The 15,103-nt window shown below is 45.4% G+C and overlaps 7 protein-coding genes across 7 annotated transcripts; 5 read left to right on the top strand and 2 right to left on the bottom strand.

The window, feature by feature from the left end:
• Positions 1-531: 531 nt before the first annotated feature.
• On the bottom strand, positions 532-930 carry AO090011000136 (uncharacterized protein; the record flags this gene model as incomplete). Its single annotated transcript, XM_023232802.1, has 1 exon — positions 532-930. The coding sequence occupies one exon, from the start codon at positions 928-930 to the stop codon at positions 532-534; it is 399 nt and encodes a 132-aa protein (XP_023093374.1).
• A 681-nt stretch (positions 931-1,611) lies between these two features.
• Positions 1,612-2,067, top strand: AO090011000135 (uncharacterized protein; the record flags this gene model as incomplete). The annotated part of the gene is made up of 1 exon (XM_023232801.1): positions 1,612-2,067. The coding sequence occupies one exon, from the start codon at positions 1,612-1,614 to the stop codon at positions 2,065-2,067; it is 456 nt and encodes a 151-aa protein (XP_023093373.1).
• Positions 2,068-4,083: 2,016 nt separating this feature from the next.
• Positions 4,084-5,435, top strand: AO090011000134 (DUF3759 domain-containing protein; the record flags this gene model as incomplete). The annotated part of the gene is made up of 5 exons (XM_023232800.1): positions 4,084-4,276; positions 4,791-4,925; positions 4,975-5,137; positions 5,222-5,242; positions 5,348-5,435. The coding sequence occupies 5 exons, from the start codon at positions 4,084-4,086 to the stop codon at positions 5,433-5,435; spliced, it is 600 nt and encodes a 199-aa protein (XP_023093372.1).
• Positions 5,436-6,497: 1,062 nt separating this feature from the next.
• AO090011000133 (uncharacterized protein) lies at positions 6,498-7,064 on the top strand (the record flags this gene model as incomplete). Its single annotated transcript, XM_023232799.1, has 2 exons — positions 6,498-6,866; positions 7,038-7,064. The coding sequence occupies 2 exons, from the start codon at positions 6,498-6,500 to the stop codon at positions 7,062-7,064; spliced, it is 396 nt and encodes a 131-aa protein (XP_023093371.1).
• A 1,055-nt stretch (positions 7,065-8,119) lies between these two features.
• Positions 8,120-9,141, top strand: AO090011000132 (uncharacterized protein; the record flags this gene model as incomplete). The annotated part of the gene is made up of 2 exons (XM_023232798.1): positions 8,120-8,824; positions 9,079-9,141. 2 exons carry the CDS (start codon positions 8,120-8,122, stop codon positions 9,139-9,141), a joined length of 768 nt encoding a protein of 255 aa, XP_023093370.1.
• A 1,521-nt stretch (positions 9,142-10,662) lies between these two features.
• On the top strand, positions 10,663-11,754 carry AO090011000131 (uncharacterized protein; the record flags this gene model as incomplete). The annotated part of the gene is made up of 1 exon (XM_001825761.3): positions 10,663-11,754. One exon carries the CDS (start codon positions 10,663-10,665, stop codon positions 11,752-11,754), a length of 1,092 nt encoding a protein of 363 aa, XP_001825813.1.
• Positions 11,755-12,561: 807 nt separating this feature from the next.
• On the bottom strand, positions 12,562-13,146 carry AO090011000130 (uncharacterized protein; the record flags this gene model as incomplete). Its single annotated transcript, XM_023232796.1, has 2 exons — positions 12,562-12,564; positions 12,715-13,146. 2 exons carry the CDS (start codon positions 13,144-13,146, stop codon positions 12,562-12,564), a joined length of 435 nt encoding a protein of 144 aa, XP_023093369.1.
• Between the last annotated feature and the right edge of the window lie 1,957 nt (positions 13,147-15,103).

Below are 15,103 nucleotides of genomic sequence, written 5' to 3'. Positions count from 1 at the left end.
AAAAACACGTGCTCTCTGTCAGTTTCTATCTCATGGAACTTAATAAAACTCTTCTCGGTTATTGTGTTGCTGTGCTCACCACGTAGTGCGTTTAACCGCTTTTAGGTACTTCTGCGTTCTGTGATACCAGACATGCAGTATTTCTGTATGAATAGACTGACATTAGGTTTAATTTAAGGAGCAAGTTTTGGTAGAGGCTAGGTTGGAGTATAGCAAGAACCAGAAGCATATCCCCTTTTCTACGCTGGACGTCTAAATTCCTAACATTCATGAACGACTATAGAAATGTTATAGTTAGTTTCATGTCCAAGGCCTGAGGTCTACCTTGAGCAAGAGGTATAATCTCGTATCAATATAGATCGCTGTGCGAAGATGACACATAGAATGCGCCCGGGGTGTGATCTTCGAACACCAGGACTTTAACGCTTGGAGATTTAAAATCTAAACGAAGATATATAAACTTGGAAAAAGGAAAGCAGGACAAAGAAAATCTTCTATCGTCAACTGGAGCAATGGCGCGACCATTTCATGTCAGTACCTCGAGATCAACCAAGCCTTTCTTGCATCGTCAGGCATTGCCCGTAAAGAATCCACTTCTCCCCGCTTCACCATAGCATAGGCAGAGACCATACCGAGCCCAAGCAGTACACCTAATTCAGAGTTTGCTTCCAGCGCGGCCAAACTATCCTTCAGCGTTTTTGGCAACATTGTCGTTATGCCAAGCGCTTTCTGCTCTTCCGGCCGGAGATGCGCGTACGCTTGGTCGCAGGGCCCACCTAGAAGGGGTGTTTCCTTTTCAAGACCGTCTAAACCCGCTGCTAAGATGGCTGAAAGCGCAAGATAAGGGTTTGCAAGCCCGTCCATCAATCTCCAAGCTTCCTCGACATACAATAACATTCTTTCGGACCAACACCACCAACAGGCTTTCATAGCTGAAATAATACACCAAGAGCAACAGACTCTAAAGGAATTGTACATGCCAAAAAGTGTCAATCGGGCGGTACGTGCTGGCGTACAAGGGCCAAACGTCATCCAAAGGTTCTTGAGTGAGCTGGACCAGCAGCGTCTTGACCTTGACACTAGTGGGGTGACTACACTTATAGAATTCACAGAGTTCGAGCAGGAACGTGAACTTGAAGCACAGATCGAGGAGGTTCGGGAAACTCAGCGTCCTGTCTTCTTCCAGCCGCTCAAATTTTCCCGGACTCCATCCAGCACTGCTCAAATTTGCAACGACTGGGGAACTTCGAGGCATTAGTGGATATGAGGCAGCTTTTGTTGCACTACGACGAACAGTATTAGGAGGGAAACATGGAGTCCGCGGGGTGGGGAAATCGAATCTATTCGTCTCCACCGAATTCACCAGAACTATTGCTAGATCTAGACGTGGTGCTTGGTTAGATAACTTTCTTGTAAGTGTTGGCCTTTCCATGGATATAGACATCTTACTATTGTTCCCAGCGTCCAATCCATTGGATCCTCTGGAGCCCCATTACAGACACAGCTCTCGTTATCATACCGGAGGAAGCGGAATGCCTTATTCCAACATTGAGAACGCAGAAGACGCCGACAACGCATCTTCTCGTCTACGCCGCACCATTCACTAGGAAAATGACGCTGTTCAATCAATTGAATTTCTACGCAGTCCCACCCCTGAAGGGGGATAATCAATTCCCAACCGTGTTGAAGATTGAGCTGGGAATCTTATCTGGGCGCCTCTATCTCGATTTTGAGGAGTACAGTGAGACAATGCAGTACCTCAGAATAGTTGGTACTTGCGCTACCGGTGCAGAAGAATCAGGCAGTACTGCAGTCGATGAACGTGGTAAGTTTGCAGATGACCCTCTCGGACTTTTGCAGGGGTGGTTAGCCATGACTAGAAAAGGTCGGGAGTTTGGACATACCCCTGCGGGCTACATTTGTCAAGGACGACAGCTTTCCAAGAATCATTCTGCCTTCAGGTGGAGCACCACCGATATGCTCATGGCTGAAGATATCTCCCGGCTACATGTCAATGATGATGATACGAGCATAAATGGACATGAAGACAGTGAAACTTTTGACTAGTCTTTCATCTCCGATGGTTGCGACGATATCATCATATTTCTGCAAGAGTCCTGTTTAGTGACCTGGGACATCCGGTTACGCTACTCATCACGTATGCCTTGGATGGGTTGCTGTTTTGCTTATTGGTGAGGTAGTTGTTCCTTATGCACTTGCCCCGCACTAGCTATTAGCGCTTGTCCAGCTCTCACGGTGATATAGTAGCTTGTATATCTCTTCGGTGTTTCTTCGCATGTATGTGGCTGATTTCCGACTATGTCTCCTTTGTCCATTATTGGCAGATATTGTGATTTGTAACGTGATTAGACAAGATCGATACTAGATAGCTAGCCAGAGTTTTGAGCACAGGTCATCTCTCCTCCTTTAGCTGTAATGTGCTGTACCTAGTTGCGATTTTTATTATACATCGTCACTGCCCTTACCAGGACTAAAAATGGTCATCAAGCCAGGTGAACCCTAAATTTGCATTGGAATGGTTTGGGTGCCGCTGTCCAAGACCAAGGATGCATCCACGCACCATCTACTAGATATTCTGAGAATGTAGCATTCTTCTACATGCTGTAGAAAGGTGTGGGGTTTCGTCATGATACAACTTCGAAATTATGTTATCAATATACTGCTAGTTTTCCATAACTCCCCTCCACTATTTGAACTTAACTGCGCTTTGATATGGATTTTGAGTCATGCCTTGATAGCCAGGCCAGTGTGGATGTAGCTCCTCGAGCATGGAATTTCATGACCCAGTCACAGACGTGGCTACGGCAATCTTTCAAAAGTCTTCACTTTCCGCCTGGTTTTGGGGTTACAACAGGCAACCATGGAGATGGATCTTCTTCTTTCTTGCAGCTATGGCATCTAATATCTTGACGTTAGAAGATTAAAACATGGTGATTGTTTGTATAGAGAGAGTGTGTGTGTAATTTATTTTATCACATCTTATTTGATGAAGTTTGTAATGCAACATGACAGGCAGGCAATGATATACTGGTATTATGATTGTCTCCTATCCACCTGCCCTTTTATTACGGCAAACTTCCAACCAATTTACTTCTGACTAAGGGCAACATGCTAGATAGCACTGGCTTTCTTTGAAGCTATTGAAGCCAATCTGCTTCTGTTCCTTGGCTCAGGTCTTCGGAAAAAGTATGTTTGGCCAGCAAACGAGGTCACACATTTCCTTTCTGAGATGGGGAAATGGGACTAGGAGCACTTAAGATGGCCTCAAAGTCGAAATTATCCCCGAAATCCGGGCTTGTAACTGGATCGGCTCGAAAGATTGGATCAGGTCGGAAGAGCTCTGTTTGAGCATCCGAAATGAGGAAGGTATCAAAGTCGAAAGTATCATGTTTGTGCTTGTCTCGAGATTCGACTGTGTCGAATCTCTGTTGACACCCCGGATACAGGCATGTGTAGATGTATTTAACCTCTGGTTGGATGGGCTCTGTATGCGTCTCTTGCATAGGCCCTGGGACCTGCTGGCTTATTTCCTCCTCACGAGGGACGTTTGGCTTCGGGTGGTCCATTCAGGCTCTTCCTGAATGTATTTTTCGTATGGCTATACCGAGCCAATCGGTCTGAATGGGAAGAATTGATTGAAGCGGGAAAACCTTTCAACGGCTGGCTACGTGGGCTATACATAAACTCTTCTACAATCTGCATATAAATATGACTCAAAAACGAGACAGCCAATCATGGCTTGCACAGCCACATATAGCACAGCCGCAATGACGTAAAGGAACACAGCCTCATATCCACCTCTTTTCTCGTTGCGTCCATAATTTTTCTGTCAGACCGACAGAAGTGCAGGTGGATTTGGTATCTGACCATCCTGAAATTTCGCTCCCAACATTGACTGGGTCAAGAAAAGGGCACACAATAACCTGTCCAATTCCGTGACCATGCAAGAATTGTACACGATACAACCACTTTTAGTTTCATCGTGATAAGGACATATATGCACCTTGATGCATCATGTAGAGTGTCAGTGATAACTGTCGATCACTGCATTGACCCCTGATCATGCGCCTTCAATTACATGACGACATCTCGTGTAGAGAGATTGTTCTATCGAGGACTTTGTCCTTCCAAAACATACGGTGTAGACCTCCAACATCCACATTTCTTCATTTATTACCATCACCTACCGGAAACCCCCCGTGGCTGAGTTGCTCATCTACGGTAGGGTGCGAAAAGATCGAGTTGATCCCTGTGGGTATGTTTGTATATCCTTTCCTTCTACAAAACTTTCCAGCTGTACACGAAATATAATGGGACCAGAGTGGCTCTGATGGTTCCACTCTGGATCTCTAAGCGAACAGTCGCAGAGGGATCAACACGATCTTTCGCACCGGCGCCGACTATTAGGGCTAAGCTCCCCCGATAGTCACCAAGCATCAAATCACAGCGCCACAGCCCCCGCCGACCCGCTATCGCGACTTCGGCTTTCACCAAAGCTTGGCCTATCATCTCGAGCACACGTGTCGACTAATTGCATAATGGCAACAGCAGAAGAGACCATCAGCTCAGCTCACCCACTCATCAGGGGGGCAACACGGGACTGCGAAAAGACATAAATACCTCATCTGATTCCGTATCCCAGACACAAACAAACACTCTTCCCCTCACTCCATCCTTGAATCCAATTATCATTCAAAATGGGTTTCCTTGATTTCTGTATGTGCTTGTCGTCTCATTCTGTCTAACCAATCAAGTACTTACTTGACTAGCCGAGTTCCACGAGGGCGCCTACAACCAGGTCCAGGAGTCCCAGGGCCACGAGGCTCACCTCACCCACGACCTCATCGGCGGAGCTGTTGGCTACGAGGCCATCAAGAAGTTCAACGAGTACCAGGCCAAGAACGGTACGGTGGTCCTGCCCTAAACACCTCATCATATTCTAACATCATACAGGCAAGCCCGTCGAGCACGCCCAGGCCAAGGAGCTCATCGGTGGCTTCGTTAGCGCCGCCCTTACCAATCTGGTTGAGACCAAAGGTCTCGACCAGGTTGACAAGTTCAGGGCCGAGCAGGAGGCTAAGAGGCACGCTGAGGAGGCTCTCAGCCCCCATTACGAGTAAGGGGGTTATCTAGACATTCTCTCCTGATATGATCTCTATGACTAAATAACCAATTACTTCAAAAATCTGATGGCATGTAGAACAACCGTATGGCCAGCGACGTAAATCGTATCTTTTCTTGTAATTCATTGCGCATTGCAACAGACTAATTCGATGAACACGAGATTCGGGGTGGGTGAGAACCTCAACTGTACCAAATCACTCAGGGGCACTGTGGGGTATGTATCGGATCGACCATCCACCCATGGATCTGTTTTGAATGGGCGTGGCACCATGCCACCTGACTGCCGATAATGTTTGGCCAATTGTCTCGATGCTCTTAATTCTAGGATATTTCAAGTTAGGATGGTGATATAATGATTGGTAGTGTAATCAAGAGAGTCTATCGTGGTAGTAGCACTTGCCATGGCGTTATCAGTGTTTTGTTGAACACAATGAGGGGTACGGAGATGTGTTCCATAAGTGGGTATGAGACCGGGTGATCATTACCCAATAGGGCATAACTCTGGGATTTATAGCAGCTCCCTATTGGCCAATGCGGTAAATGTTGGCAGGGGATTTCGGCCAGCGGCCGTAACTGGTCCGGCACTTAAGATCTTCCGGCCACGAAGTGGGCCCACCACAAGGTTGTTGAGGCTTAGCTTAGATAGCCACGAATTCAAGCATTCATTCGTGAGCTTGTCTTGTATTGGCGATTTAGTAGGTGCCTCAGGTTGTATAGACCCACGTGATCTCCCTCTTCTTAGCTACCTTTTCCTTATCTCAGTAAGTAGGCTCAGACTCTCTGAAGGTATTATACTGCTTGGTCGGTAGAATTATACTAGATAGAAATAGGCGGTAAGTCAATTCCTTATAAAGGGTCCAAGAAATAAAAGTTTAAGATTATAAAGTACACTTCTTTTTTTTAAAAATATTAATAAACTACTAATCAGCCTTTCTAAACTTACACTTCATCAATCGAACGATGCGCTTGGTCATTACATACTCTTTTGCTGCCGTTGTGAGCCTCCAGGGAGCAGTGTCTGTCTATATATCGCGTCCCTGGAATCCCATTACTATGGAGCAAGCCCTCACAAACAGTCAGCTAGCATACATTAGTACCAAAAAGTTTGCTGAAAAACCTATCTAGGAGACTGGGATTTCCTCGAAAACGAAAAGCCCAATTTCACCCTTGCCACTATCAACCCGTCATGGTGTTTGCCCCCCTGGTCGACCGTCTCGAGTCTTTGGCGAATATCAACACCTCGAACGCCATTTTTAGGGATATGATTCGGGGCAAGATGAGATCATCCATTAACCCCGAATGAGTTTCAATGGGTAGATGTCCGTGCTATGGGCTTGGCCAACCCCCACGCAATGGAAATCCCGGAGGCTGCTGGTCAACGGTTCCTAGCCGCTGTGGATCCGTGTAGCAACCATCAGATTGCCAAAATCATCAAGGAGAACTTCTCTGACCTGGCAAGTAGACTTCATGAGCAGGTCGCTGTTCCCAACACTGGATCGCGCTTTATGGTTGACACTTCGCCGATGAAGATTCTCGGGATTTCTTTCAAGCCACTAAAGGATAGCGTTATTGATACTGTGAGCAGCGTGCTTGAGCGTGGATGGCCTGCTCAGCAGAGACTATGCCTCACCGTGTTACGGAAGTTATCAAGTCCGAAAGCTCACGCGCTGGTATTTAAGATGATTTGTATGGAATCGATGCTCGGGAGTAGCAGAAAACTAGTGAGTCTCCTGACATGCCAAGTACTACGGTACATGCTGGGATTATTGTCTCAGCTTGATCAGTGAGGTACAGTTAGTGGCCAAACGAGACGCCTCTCCTAACGATCTTAAGAAACGACCCTGGCCAATTGGCGAAAATGTATAAGCAAGCTGTGTACGTCACAACGCTAGATATTCGCGCCTTCCGAAAACCTGTAGGTTAACTTTAATCTAGGTCTGATTTATTAGTAGCACATCTGAGATGGCAAAGTTTCTGACATGCCAACAAGACACGCTAACATAGATAACCACAGTTAGTTACTAACCATCGTGCATTTTATGAAGTGCTACTCGATCCTTTGGCCTGGCCAAGACCTATTCGTAACCTTTGCTTCTAGTGCGGCCTTTTCTTTTCTCCGTGCTGCAATGAGTTAGGCGGCCCGGGTGGGCTTGATATAGAGAGCTCGTGATTAACAAGTAATTTTTTTCGGTATCGATCAGGGCTGGCAATATAGTTTAATAATATACGGCGCACTAAATCTAGCTAACGGTCAACCGACGAATTTTTACTAGAAGCTTGGCGTTTTACATTAAGCCACGGCTGCCACGCACTTATAATTCCGAGTTCTTAATTATTTTATATAGTACAACAGTAATCTAGTAACATATTTGACATTAATTAGTTATATTAGTAGCTAGTAGTAGTAGTAGTAGTATAAATCTAGGCCTTAAGTTTAGGGGCTACAGTGCTAAACTTAGTATGGTATATTCTAAATCTAGGGGTCACACTGCCTAGAGATATCAAATTAAAAAGCAATAAAATACTGCAGGACTAAATAATCTAAAGCGGTAAATATGTTCGGAGGCGGACTAGTCGATAATCCGATAGTTTTAACTCTTATAAATAGTAGGTACTATAGTAGGACCTTATAAATAGATTTAATTGGCTAGATAATAGTGCGTTGCTGTTGATAAAGTTGGTTAAATTTCTTGGTTGACCGTTAGCTAGATTCAGTCCACCGTAGAAACCAGTTTCGTCTCCACGAGTCGTCGGCTCTTCGGAGACCGACGCTGCCCTTATTACCAATCATCCAAAAATTAACCTAACTGATCCATTATCAGAGACGACCACGGTGCTATAAAACTAGCCTCCTTTCTGGGTAATTTGAAACAATAAACCTCGATCCCTATGTCTATTACAGTTTTTCACTATTGAAGGTCTCACCTACCTTGTACCAGCCCTTGCACACCCAGGAACTTTCCGCCTACGCACGATGCCCCGGGACAATGTTTCTCGCGTGAAGAAGACCAACACCATTGGAATCTTGACCTTCATTGGGCTACGCGCGGCCGATTCTGTCTTCCAGTATGCCCTGCTCCAACGAGGCTGGGCTTCTAGTCTGATTGAGCGCCTCGGTGCCACGGCTGTGAGTCGCGAGATGATTGTCCATGTCTCGACCGGTCAGCTACAACCTCAATACGCTATCATCGCATTCATGGCTCTCGGAAGCAGTGTCAAGCAGATTTTGAATATTCTTCTAGTCCTTCAACAGGAAATGTCTCCTTCATCCGCAGTTATTATCGCATTCTTTAACACTTTATGCAATACTTTGAACACGGTCTTGTCAGTTTGGGCAGTCACATCTCAAGCACCGGGCCCCGATAGCTTCTTTGGCATTTTCCGGCGCCCATTCCTACTGGCCGGTATCGGATTCTACTCAGCTGGTATTTTGATTGAGGCAGTCTCGGAGCTCCAAAGAACAGCATTCAAGAAGGACCCCAACAACAAAGGAAAACCCTACGCTGGAGGCTTGTTTTCTGCGGCAAGACATATCAATTACGGCGGATATACGATTTGGCGAGCCTCCTATGCATACACCTCGGCTGGCTGGCTGTGGGGTCTGGGCGTCTTTTCTTGGTTTTTCTACGACTTTGCGGCTCGAGGGGTTCCAGTCCTTGACCAGTATCTTCTTGGCCGAGTAAGTCGCTATACATCCACTGGCAAGAATCTAACTAATCGTATCAAAGTATGGTAAAAAATGGGAATCTATCAAGACCCGCCTTCCGTATCGTCTGATTCCGTGGGTTTATTGATGCACGTGGTCTTTCCGCCATGGGTCGAAGCCCAAGTAGTTGATTATTATTCGACCGACCGGCTCTTACACATTGATGGAGATCGTTGTGCGACTGGGTCTAAGGTCTTCTGTCGTGGAGGGTATGTGTTTCGATGCAGATATCTCTTTCCACCGCCCGTTTCTCTCTCCTCGCAGATGCTGATTTCTTCGTTTTCCTATAGTTATTTCTTCCAGGTCTGCGACGTAGTATGTCGCGTGTTAGAAGATATTTCATGTTTCTAGAGGTTTCTTCGTGTCTGCTATAGTTACCGATTTACCACACCTAGGCTTGCACGTAATTCTGGAACCACCTATCAATTCCACTTCAAATAAGAGTCAGAAAGTCTTCTATTAAATGACCGAGTCACCTATCAAATACGCGTTTCTATCTCTAGAGCGAGCGGAGTAAGACCGCGCGGTTATTCGAGCATCTCATCTTTCCACTTCATTTCCTCTTCATTTCCCCTTCACAACGACAAACCCAGAAATCATATCGAACAATTGTACGCAGAGTGTGCCGGGGGGCCCGAGAAGCCCGCCCCAACCCGGGAACCTGTTATTAGACTACTCAAGGCGATCCACACTTGCCAGTCTTCGCTTTCCAAACTTAAGCAAGCACTAAGCATTTAGGTTGTTTTCAGGCCATCTGATTCAATCTATCAAGTTGATATGAGTACTTCTACAGCCAATAGAATTCTACGTCAGTTCTCTATTTAGCAAAACACCATCAACTTTCCTGTACTGGGTCAATTGAAAGAGATTTCCACATCAGGCTGCAGGCTGCTCCAGAAGGCAGCTTTTTGTTGATCTCCATCTGACACTCTAGATCAGATGCCCCTGTTTTTGGCTGTGATGATTAAAATTACCACGACAAGGTTAGCTCTCTCGTTCCTGACTTGTCCTTTTCAATCCGGTTGATAGCCTGACTCGGAGTGGTATGGAGATCCGTTATACAACACCAGATAAGGTAAGTGACAAAGGGAGAATCTTCCTTGACATCATATTTCCAACTAAACTTATAGCAGAGATAAATTCTATTCTCGAACATGGCGCACATACGCTGTATACACAGGCGTATGGGTGACTACAGGATTCCTTCAATTCCGGTCCACATTTTCACTCAGTACCACAGTAAATTAGCACTGTTAGCAGTCTGGCTTTACAAGACAGTACACGGAGTAGCTGGTAGTATAATAATATATTCATGACAGGTCTTGTACTCACTAGATAATATGTTTAACTGTGGGGGCGACTACCTCTGGATTCGGCGGGACCAGTCATGCACCATTCTATATAACAGACATTGTGCTATCCAATTTTAAATTGCAGTATCTAATCAAGGTGTCAAGTCTGTCGACTGTCAGTCAAGGGGCTATGAAGGTCCAATGCATGAAGTGTACCCAGCCTCCCGTATATGCAGCCAAGCGGGTCCGTAGCATTTTACCTTTTAGCGATGATAAAAATAGAACTCAGTCACAGGGATGGATCTGACAGACAGGCAGGTTTTATGAGGCTCGTCTTCCTGTTCAGAAACCCGGTCTATCTGACACACTGGATATTCTTGCTTTCTTTAGCGATATAATAACTTGCCCGGTCATCATCGGGCGGACGTGACGAACCGTTAATATTCCGATAGCTACCAACTTGTTCAAGAAAAGTCAGTGTTTACCGTACAGTTCCAAAGCGGCTAAACTTGCGAAATCATGATTGAAAGGTATCTAATAGTTTCGCAAAGCCTACGAATGTTGTCATTTTTTTGTGTTGTCGCTTCCGCTGCACTAGCAGCGGCTACGTCCCTGCATATTCAAGGCCACCGCAACGGACCTCTTATCTTACAAGATGCGGGCGACTTCTTCGTCGGCGGTCGCGAAGTGAAGACTCTAGTAAATACTGGCGACCGCTCAAACCCATTGTTTGATTATCCTCCAGAAGACTGGATATTCGTGGACCAAATGTACGTGGAGTACCAAATTCCGATGAACGGAACCAACCACCTCCCATACATTCTTGTCCACGGCTGCTGCCTCAGTGGGAAAACATACCAAGATACGCCTGACGGTCGCATGGGCTGGGCCGAATACCTCGTACGGAAAGGCCACCCCGTCTATATACCCGATCAGACATCTCGTGCACGCTCTGGTTTTGACCCGACCATTTTCAATCAAGTTCAGCTTGGAGAAGTGGCCCCATCGGCCCTGCCAAGAATTGAGATCGCCGGTCGACAGCGTGCCTGGGATCTCTTCCGCTTCGGGTACACTTACCCCCAGGTTTTCCCAGGCCTGCAATATCCCATAGAGGCTATGGCAGAACTCTCCAAACAAGTGATCCCGGATCTAAACGCCATGCTGCCAAATCCGAATCCCACATACGCCAATCTGGCAAGCTTGGCTAGTAAGGTACATGGTGCGGTGCTAGTTGGGCACTCCGAATCAGCGTTCTTCCCTTTTTATGCAGCCCTGAATAATTCTTCGGCTGTCAGGGGCATTGTTTCAATCGAGGGACAGTGTCCCACGCTTACGGACGAGGAGATAGCTGTGCTGGCGACAATCCCTACATTATTTGTTTATGGCGACTACCTTGATCAAGCGAAGGTTTCTCGCAGAGTTTGGCCGCAGTCACTTCAGGGTTGTCAGGCTGTTGTGGATCGGCTTACTGCTGCTGGGGGGAGAGCTTTTATGGCGGAACTACCGAAACTGGGTATCTACGGGAATAGTCATATGATGATGCAGGATAAGAATAATCTCCAGATTGCGGATTTTATCATGGATTGGATAGAGGAGAATGTAGATAACTAAGCCTGGACTTTGGTATGTTCCAACTGTTAAATATATTGAGGTGGAACGTTAGACCATGTGCTAATTGACTTTTAGTCGAGCAGGAAATGGCGTCGCACTATACTATCTCTATGTCCATGAATCGTAGTCAAATTCTCATTAACAGCATCAATCTGAGATACAAAAGAAAAGAGATAACATCGCACTCTAAACCGCTCCAACAATCACACCCTATACACACTATCCGAAGACTCCAAGAGCCATTTATACTCTACTTTCAACTGCACTAGTAATAGAGGCAGTAGGTGCTAGTATATCTAACAGAATATTATTTCCAGTCCACACTAATATGTCAGCCTTATTTGGAGACTCAGGTGTCCTTTTTATGAGGATAGGGAGACATAATAAGATAAAAACAGGCTAATGAAGATATTTTGTTAGTAATAAGAGATACACATGTCATCGAATCGCAACAACGGCTTGCTTAATACAGCGAAGGCACATATAACTATAATGAGAAATATCCCGAAAATTTTGAACTATGAAAGACACATCTCAGCGCAACAAGAACAACAAAACGCAAGCGTGCAATAAGAGGTGACGCAAAAGCCCTAAGCATCATGTGATATCTGATGAACCCTGAGGATGTGCTCTTTCAGATTATCCCCTCGATTGTAGGTCTTCGAACAATTCTCAATAGTACATTTGTAAGACCGAGGAGAGATATGGATGGTCTTAATGTGGCGCACGAGGTCAGCCTCGCGATTGAAGTGTCGTCTAGAGGTGCAGCCCTCCCATCTGCATCGGAGGATAGGTCGCGCATCATTTTCACTATATCCAGTCAGATACACGGTCATGGACTTTGGGTATAAGGTAAGGATAGTAGTACCTTTGATTCATGTTCGTGCAGACGTTTTGCTGTCCAACTCTAGATTGGAACTGGACCGGCTGAATGGTGGGGGCAACTGTGAGGTTCCTTACTAGATTACCATGCTGACGATCTAGAGCTGTATTGTCCTCGAACGCTGCGTTCCATCGCGTACCGCTCAGACCAAGGTTGACGCACTCATGATTGTGAATCGCGGTATGGTTCCTTGGACTAACAACTACCTCGCTCAATTGTGAAGTAGTCGACAGGTGCATATCCAAGCCCACCTCTGGCTCACCCTGCGTAGCAGGGCCTGGGTTTGTGATCCGTTCATCCAATGAGTTTTTGAACGGTGATTGGGGGTATGAGTTGAACAAAGTGAGTGGTATGCACTCGGGGCTGAGAGATAAAGGGTCCATATGGAAATCTCCTTTCAGAGGCCCAATGTTTTCACACCCGGGGCATGGAGCGATGTTGTGACTAGGAATATTAAACGGTGCAGCATGCTGGGGAAGAGCAGCTGACGTATTTGGAGTATCGGCCATGTTCGTGAGAAGCAATTCTCTTGGTCCACGACTCAACAGCTTTCCGTGATAAATGGCTATCTCCAAATAGGGCAGACAGCGGTAAGACAAATGATATCGTGTATATAATGAAGAAGGAAATTACTGAGCGATGTGCTTGATTGGATAGGAGATCTGGAGATAGTGTATATAGATATCGAGCGAGAAGAAAAGAAGGGAGAAGTAAGAGAGAAGAGGTCTGTCCCTGCCTTAAGAACGCATGAGTCCCCAGCTTTAAGTGATAAAAGCAGTCTGGACTGGTGGTGATTAGTTACTGAGAAAATGGCTTTAAAGACAATGACGGACTGAGTAGACCATAGGGAGGTCCTGGAAAGTCTAGGTGACTTCTGAGACGCATCTCGATGATTTAGCTGTGCGGAATACATGTATCCACGAGTGACACACTTTTTTCTCATTTGCTGGGCGAGTTATCTTCCGTTCTCGAACCTTGCGCCACCGGAGGACTGGAGAACTAGCGTTGCTTGGCTGGCGCTTGACAGTCAGTACGTAGCGCCCGTCAGAGTACGCTAGTAACCTCCGTCAAAGGACGCTAGTATCCTCCGTCAAAGGACGCTAGGCAAAATGGAAAAAAATGAACTTCAAATCGTTGACCAGTCAAACGCTAAACGCTAGCTGCAGTTAAAGTACTAGCCAACAGTGGAATTGAACTTCAAATCCCGGTTGACCAGTCAAACGCTAAACGCTAGCTGCATTTAATGTAGACAGTAGTGTTGATTGTAATCGGGCAAGAATTCAGGCCAACCTGGGAAGTCAAAGCAATGATCCATGATGCAGGTCGCCGTATCAAACCGTTTTACAGAATAGACGCTCAGGCATTGAGCTCTCCGGGCAGTTACGTTAATGTTTGAGCATTTCCATACAGCAGAAAACAGTGGAAGGTTTATCATTAACAATACTAGGCAATTACTCTTAAGAACTATATCTCCTAATTAAGATATTAACTAGAATAATAGACTCGCTTAGGCAATCAGATGGTAATTCCCGTAAGGATAAAGCCCGGCGTATACCATATAGATCTATTAATTTTCTGTTGAGCTCTACATATGCTATGAGCCCCGGCCACGCTCCATATTAGACTTCCCGTTTAAAGTCCGTCTATTTAGTCAGCTTTACACATCGTGAGACTCGGTGAATCAAATAATATGAATTCCACTAATTTTTCAACTGGCTTGATATCAGAATTGCCATCATATAAATTCTGGGCTTAAGAATAACCTAAAAGTCGCACAAGGTCAGTGTTCGTTTCCTATTCACATAATACTGATATATGTGAGAGCTTTAGGGCTCCATTAGTGGCGATGATAGAGCTGGTTGATTTATAATGTAGGTATAAAAGGTCTAGAGGTCTTGTGGGGGCTGGCAATATACATGATATTATCGCATAAAAACCACCTGACGTTTTACTATCTTCTCACACCTAGGTATACCTTGCTGGTGGAGTTGATATTAGCTTCAAATTATTCGGTTACGGATGATACGGGCCGGGGATATTGATACACTCAAGGATTCTTAGTATGTTGATACTAGATCGGGGGATATTCTGGCCAGGAGCGAAGGCGTGAGTTTTAGAAAAAAAAAAAAAAAAAAAAAAAAAAAAAAAAAAAAAAAAAAAAAAAAAAAACAAGGCGATATCAATAGCATCGAGGCCGGATTGCAAGAAGATACGCAAGTTTACAGGAAAACCAGGCTTTTATTATAGGCATATCTCGTTCCTCAAACAAAACTGATATAGTGCCCAAGGAGAGCTTGTAGCAATATTGTTTGAATCGTTCAAGAACTAGTGAACACAATCATCAACCTAAATAAGAGCGGTTAATATATTGATGGCAACGGAGACGTATTGACAACTTGAACCTACGAGGCGATGGGGATAAGGTTCCAGCGAGGAGCTCTAACGCTACCAAACGTTTGTATCTGT

This window comes from Aspergillus oryzae, chromosome 7 (assembly GCF_000184455.2).
Source record: "Aspergillus oryzae RIB40 DNA, chromosome 7".
Taxonomy (NCBI): Eukaryota; Fungi; Ascomycota; class Eurotiomycetes; order Eurotiales; family Aspergillaceae; genus Aspergillus; species Aspergillus oryzae.
The sequence above is the reverse complement of the archived record's forward strand: the minus strand, read 5'-3'. Positions and strand labels throughout refer to the sequence as shown.